This window comes from Microtus ochrogaster, chromosome 16, assembly GCF_000317375.1.
Source record: "Microtus ochrogaster isolate Prairie Vole_2 chromosome 16, MicOch1.0, whole genome shotgun sequence".
Classification (NCBI taxonomy): Eukaryota; Metazoa; Chordata; class Mammalia; order Rodentia; family Cricetidae; genus Microtus; species Microtus ochrogaster.
The window spans coordinates 52758694-52765786 of NC_022018.1; the positions used below are offsets into that span (position 1 = coordinate 52758694).

Genomic DNA, 7093 nt, shown 5'->3' on the forward strand with positions numbered 1-7093 from the left:
GTGCGCCACCACCGCCCGGCATCTTGATGGATTTATAATCGCCAAGAAGACAAGCATGTGCCTGCCTGTGAAGGTATTTCCAGAGAGAATTAACTCATCCTGAATGAGGATACCACTATTATCCCACAACTTGGGATCCAGGACTGAATTTAAAAAAAAAAAAAAAATCGAGCTGAGCAAGCAGCACTCATTGCTCGCTGTTGCCTGGCGATGGAGGTAATGTGACCAGAATGTGACCAGAATGTGACCAGCTGCCTCAAGCTCCTACTGCTCTGCCTTTCCTACCCTGAAGGACCACACCCTCTCACTGGGAGTCCCATCCCCCAGCCCCTTTCTTCCTTCAATTGCTTTTTCAGACCAAATGAAAAGGTAAATGATACAGAAAACTGGTACCAAGGAGTAGGGCTACTGCTGTGTTAACCTGCCCATGTGTTCTTGGGCCTTTGGAATGAGCTGGCAAGAGGAAAGTGAATGTTAGAACTCAGAGCTGCAAACTAGAGAGGCCTAGGATTCTCCATGTAAATAGAGCTTTCTGGTAGGAGTTCAGAGGACCAGAAAGAGGGGAGAAACTGAGAGGGCCTGGCTCATGAGGTTTTAGAGGAGATCAAGGACTCTCTGGGGAACTGGACTACACAGCCAGTGTGTGGTATTCTGGCCAAGGATCTGGCTGCTCTGTCCGTGTTCCAAAAGCTCGCGTGAGGCTGAATTCAAAGGTAATAGACCCATTTGTTTGATGGAGCTCACTGTTTGCTCTCCTAAGTCTACAGTAAAACAAAGCAGAAACTGGAGTAGAAAAATATTAAAAAGTGTGCAGCCTGGTGAGCAAAGGAGTGTGAGGGAGGGAGGGAGGCCGTGTTGGGAAAGCAGCTGTCATTGTTAAAGACAGTAACACCCTTAAAGAGAAACCTCAGCTCATCACTAGGACAACAGGGAAGAGCCCACCCATGGAAGGCTCCAGCTTGCAGACCACAAATCCGCAAATCCGTTTGAGAGGAGGGAGCCTGGCCTGTGTGTGCCACTGAGGTTTCCTGCTTGCAAACAATCACCTCGAGAGCGTTTCCTCTGATTAGGCCACCCTGGTACTCAAGCAGCCACAGCTGGGCTTGAAAGGAGCCAGACTACATCTGGAGCCGGAAGCAGAACTTAGTGCTGGTGCTGGGCATGCAAGACACAAGGGTTTCAGCATTTGGGAGGCTGGCACTGAAGTCCTAAAAGGCAGCTGAGGCCAGACAAGGTGTGATGTGGCCAGATACTCTTCAAATGAAGAGATTTGAAAGACCACCGTGTGAAGTCGTGAAGGTAGGGCCTAGATTGCAGACTGAGGCTGCCAGGACTGAGATGCCTCTTGAGGAGAGCTGCAGGTATGGGGTGGAAAGAAAGACAGGCTGCCGGACGGTGGTGGCGCACGCCTTTAATCCCAGCACTCGGGAGGCAGAGGCAGGCGGATTTCTGTGAGTTCGAGACCAGCCTGGTCTACAAGAGCTAGTTCCAGGACAGACTCCAAAACCACAGAGAAACCCTGTCTCAAAAAGCTATGTGGGCTGCAGGAAGCAGAAGTGGAGGGAGGGGATACCCAAGGCTGCTGGAGCCTAGATGATGCCATGTGCTGGATCAAGATTTGGTGTTTATCTTGCTGGGTTATAGTTTTGCTTTGATTCAGTCTTACTTGGTGGCCTCTCTAATCCTGTTTTGAAGATTTGTTTTACGTGTGTGTGTGTGTGTGTGTGTGTGTGTGTGTGTGTGTATGTTTTCACATGCATGCGGGTACCTACAGGGCCAAAAGGGCATCGGATCGCCTGGAGCTGATGCAATAGGCAAACTGTGAATCACCTGACAGGGTGCTGGAAACTGAACTGTGGTCCTCTGTAAGAGCAGAGACTGCTCTGAACTGCTGAGTCTCCTTTCCGTGCCCCAGGGCTCACTTCTGAACTGGGAGGACTTATTCTGTACCACTGCATATTAGAAGAATGTAACACACACACACACACACACACACACACACACACACACACACACACACATATATATAATTTCACAGGGCCTCACAGTTAAGAGACTGCCTGAGATTCAGCAGAAACTTTGTGCTTATTATACCTTGGGGAAAATTTGGAATTGGGAAGAGTTTGCAAATCCTTTATGAAAACGAGCAGGAGGTTCCGAGGTTTAAAAGCGATGCATTTGACAAGGGGTGGACTTGTGATGGTTGGTGTTGTCAACCTGGTAGGATTCAGAATACTAAGATGAAAACATTTGGGCTATGTCATCAGAGTGTTCAGAAAGGTTTAATTGAGAAGAGAAAACAGACCCTGCATGTGAACAGCAACATTCCCTGGCTTAGGGGCCTGGGATGAATAAAGAGGAGAAAGTGGGTGGAGCCCTGCTCTCTGACTGTGGACAGAATACAGCCCACACTGCTGCTACCATGTTTTCCTCAGCATGATGAATTGTAGCCTCAAACTATAAGCCAAACAAATCCTTTCTTCTGTAAGGTGCTCTTGTCTAATATCTTCTCAGGGCAACAAGGGGCCCCCAAACTGCAAGCTGACGAGTCCACACCCTGGGGGCAAGATACACAGAGGCATCCTCCTCAAGCTCTGCTTCTTCAGAGAATGGGCACTTGGCATCCTTGAAATGCAAAGGCCAGAACTTCTACGAGCAGGAGAAAGCAGCAGAGGATGGCAAGAGACTGAAGGCTTGTGTCTGTCTGGTGCAACTGCCATGCAGTGTGCCCAGCCAAGGAAGGTGCCTCCTTCCTTTGTTGTTCTGCCTGGGCCACCTTCACCACTGCCCCATCCAGAACTGGGTGACAAAGGACTTCACTGCCTTGAGGAGCCTCATTCCTCCCAGTGTGGAAGTGTTCTGTCTGCTTTGCTGTTTTAGCTCAGCATGGAGAGTCCAAGGCAAAGGATCAGGTGTTTGCAGCAATCCTCAGGCAGCCCATGCCCAGCCCAGCTGGCTCTTGCATAGACTCAGCTGGGTTCTGACCCTCGCCTGCACCCCTGTATTCTGCCCACCTCGCCTCTGCCCCTTACGTCTTCCATCTGCCCCTTCCACCTCACTTCTGCTCCAGCCTGCTTTACTTTTACCCTATCCTACCTTACCCGGGGCCCCATCTCACTTGAGGCCCCACCTCACCTGTGCTTCCCAATGCTACCTAGAACCAGCACCCATTATCCCCTCGCCCACCAGGTGGTTGCCCTTCTGCCTGCCCAGTCGTCTCCGCACAGGGCTGTGCTGATACTAGAGGGCTGGAATCCTGAAGGACCAAAAACCCCGTCATTGTTCTCTGAATTTCCTGCTCCTCGAGAGGCAACACCCTGAGTCCCACGACCTTTGTCACATCCCCGCATCTTGACTGGCAGCACCCCCATCCTGACGTATGGCTTAGCTGCTCACCCACTCCCAACAGCATCTGGGATACAGAACCACTCTCCCAGACAAGTGTGTGGTTCATACCATTTTGTCTCCTGCACCCATCATCCCTCTGCCAGTCACCTGCCTTGAGGGGAATTCTGTTAAGAGTGGATTTGAAGGTCCCTAGGCTGACAGCCAGCATTTATTTATACTGACAAGCATGGCACCTGCCAACAGCGAGACCAGTCTGAAATCCCATAAACCTGCCACACAGGGGTGAGGGCCTGCCTCCCCACAGTCTCTGAGTGTGGCTGTTTGGGAACGGTAGGATGAGAAAGCCCTTGCTCCTTCCCCTTCAGGGGCTCGGCAGAAACGGTAGATGAGCAATGCTTCAGGAGAGGATGGGGTATGGAAGTGGAACCCAGAGGAGTGGAGCCCAGGTCATGATCCAGCTCACACAGCGGATAGATGGACAAAAGTCAGGCCAGGTTACAGACATCTCTGCCTTTCCCAGAGTGACATCACACCAGGTTAGACATGCTCACCCCTGGGCAGTGCCCACCCGATCTCCTTGTGCCTTTTGAGGGCTGGTATTATCATCCAGTCCACTCAGATGACATTTGATAGTTGGTAGTGGCTGTTCTCCCCTGCTCTGACCACAATGCTGGGATGGGAGCCAGAAGCCCAACTCTTGTCTAAGACCTGCTGAGTGATCTTGGGCCCACTGCTACGCTTCTCTGGGCCATCAGTCCATCCTCGGTGGTCCCAGGAGTTCTTAATTGCTTCATGTGACATCTACGGTCACTCAAAAAGAACACAGGCTAACAGAATAGCGGAAAGGCCAGCAGGAGGCTCTGCTCATGGAGTGTCAGTGCTTGCTGAGGCTTGGGGCTGCGCGGCACCAGGTCTGTCCCCAGTTGTGTCCCCACAGGCAGCAGTGCCCAGAGCTTCCAGCCAACTCTGCCGCAGCTTTGCGGAGGGGGCGCTCAGCCACCAGGTCCGTGGGCCCTGATGTAGCTTCCACACACATCCTGTCTCCAGCCCCTCCTCAGGGTCGGGCACCGTTATAGTACAGCCAGAGAGAGAGATGGAATGCAACAGCCTGCCAGCCTGCAGGAGAGACAGGGGGTCAGTGGGGCCTCCAGCTCATGCCAGTGGCCACACAAGCAGGTCACCATGCCCAGGCCCACATAGTGCAGCCGGTCACCAGGACAACTGCAGACAGGTTGCCCGACAGGCTTTCGGGTAGTTCCTGGGAGGAGCTTTTGTCTGCTTCAGCAGACCTCCCCAGACCCATGGCTTCCCTCAGAACCCCTGTCCCAGGGTAGGTGAGGCAGGATAACTCTTAAAACTTAGCAACGGGAGTTAAGAGTAGCCGGGCAAGGCTCAGAGTGCCCAGATGCATCTGCCCGAGATATATGCATGAACGAAGGGTGAGTATGTGTGGGGAGGAGGGTCCAGCCTCTGTGTCCTTTGACTATCCGGCTCCCACTCTGACATTACAGAGACCTGTCTTCCATGAGAGGGGAGCAGAGAGTTATGCTGGGCATTGGGAGAAGTGTGGGCCCAGGTTCTATGACTAGAATGGTCCGAGTGGCCCAGACCTACTATGGGCACTTCAGGCTTGAGGCTCCTCTGCACTGTGGTAACAGAGTACATCTCAGAGTACATAGGCCTGGACATGAAGAGGGACAGGGACACATACCTGGCTGCCTTCCAGCAGGTCCAGCACCTGGGGATCTGACTCACGGATGTCTGCCCACACGTCACTCCAGGCTGTACCATTGTCGGACAGACGCAGGGTGCTGCAGAGCCGAGGATGCACAGATGGAGGCTTCTGGAGACAGAACAATAGATAGGGTTGGGGGTAGCCTCACCTGTAGTGATCTCTGTCACCTGAGGAGCCTGGGCTGGCCCAGGGCCCATGCTTGGAAGGAAATGACCACAGAGATATAGCTAAGGCCTGGATATAGGTTGAGGGCAACTTTATATGGGTCTAAGGGTCACTGGAGGTCAGTGGCAGGTCATGTGGTCTCAAGTAGTGTTTGGAGCTGGGCACTCTTGGGAGAATGAGACCATTCCAGGTTAAGACAATGAAGTATCAAGGGGAAGCCAGGTATGGTGCTATGTGTTTATAAACTCAATAGTAAGTACAAGAGTGTGGGTCACGAGGTGAAGGGACCACATGCATTATACCTTCCACCTTCTGCTCACCACACATACACACATACACTTTCCACATCACATATGTGTACACACACACCTCATGTACGCCTCCTGTAGAGCCTGCTTCCCTTTTGACATGTTGTAGTGCTATCACAGAAACAAGACTCCTGAGCCACACAAACATGATTCCAACACCTCTTGCTGGGAAATGGTTTTCCCAAGACTCAGTGCACCCTCCAAGGTCTTAGACCACATCCTCGGGACTCCCAGAATGCATCTCCAGATGGAGAGTGCAGAGTGCAGGCACATCAGTAGATGGGGCCAGAGCCTCAGTCCTTAACAGCCTTTTGTCCTTGACTTCCCAGATAGATTTACCATCCAGGGAGTTAGGAGCTTTGACAGTTGCTCACACTAGCCTTCTTGGACCATCCCACACCATCTTTGGGAGGGAGACCACAACAGCACCGAATCAAGTGGGGACAAAGGAGAATGTAGTTTTCCTGGAAAACAGAGGCTTCCTTTTCAGGGATGTCCTGCTACTCCATAAAAGGGACTGGGTCTTTAAAGAAAGAAGGCTGGAAAAATAGCGGCCACACTCAGGAAGAAGAGGTGGTAATGGAGAGGAGCTGACACCCCCAAACCTAACCCTACCCCATCATTAACCACTATCAAGCACACACACATCTGGGGTTCCACCTGCCCCAAGCTGAAGGAGGGGCTCCATGAACCTCAATGCCTAGAATTAGGGGCAGTTTGATGCTGCACCTCCAGTCAGTCCAGAGTGACACATTTCCATCTAACTCCTAGGTTACACGTGGTTCCCAGGCTCTAGACCTGACTAGTCCTGAGAAGTCTTCAGACACACATACGCTCCAAGTATCTTTCCCTGATTCCAGACCTGTGGGCCACATTGAGCTGTCCCCTTCATCTGTCCTGGCCCCAGGAACCAGGGACACCCACCTCTGTACTCTCTTTGAGCTCAGTGGGAGTCTCAGAATTAGGGTTCGCAGGGACCATGGGCTCTTCCAGGAAACACTCTCGGCAGACACGGTTCTGCTTACTGTTCTCAGCCTTGAACTCTGAGCACTTTCGACAGATGACCTGCAAGAGAAGAATGCCCTTGACCATGCATGCATCCTGAGCAGATGAAGAGGAAAAACCTGTAGAGGGAGAGGAAGAGGCGAAGCTTGACCTAGGATGCTGGAAGCCACATCTAAAGGCAGAGAGTGACTTTAGTCGGACCTGCTTGCCTTACCAGGACCATCCAGAGTTCAGAAACCCTGTGTATAAGAAGAACATGGCCCACTCACATAAGAAGACCCAGGACACTACCATTAAGAAAATCAAAGCCATGGGGTATAGCTCAGTTGGTAAAGTGCTTCCTGTTCAAGCATGAGGACCTGAGTTCAGATTCCCAGGGTCCGTGCAGAAGCTGGGTGTAGTGACTTGCCTCTACAGTCCAAGTTCTGGGAAGACAGGATGGACAGGTGATTTGAGCTCACTGGCCAGCCAGCCTAGGATCTTTCCTCACTTCAACTGCAGCCCAGGCCTGGGTAAAGCAGCCCTCACCCTC

The 7093-nt window shown here is 52.0% G+C and overlaps 1 protein-coding gene across 1 annotated transcript in view; it reads right to left on the reverse strand.

Annotated features, from left to right (window-relative positions):
• Positions 1-2263: 2263 nt before the first annotated feature.
• The window catches only part of Fgd3 (FYVE, RhoGEF and PH domain containing 3), a 57714-nt gene continuing 52884 nt past the window's right edge, over positions 2264-7093 (reverse strand). Inside the window, exons 16-18 of the mRNA XM_013349143.2 lie at positions 6481-6621; positions 5060-5191; positions 2264-4464 (exon numbers count right to left, since the gene is read on the reverse strand). Of these exons, the coding sequence (XP_013204597.1) occupies positions 4213-4464; positions 5060-5191; positions 6481-6621 (525 nt within the window). The 3' untranslated portion in view covers positions 2264-4212. The remainder of the gene's footprint in view (positions 4465-5059; positions 5192-6480; positions 6622-7093) is intronic.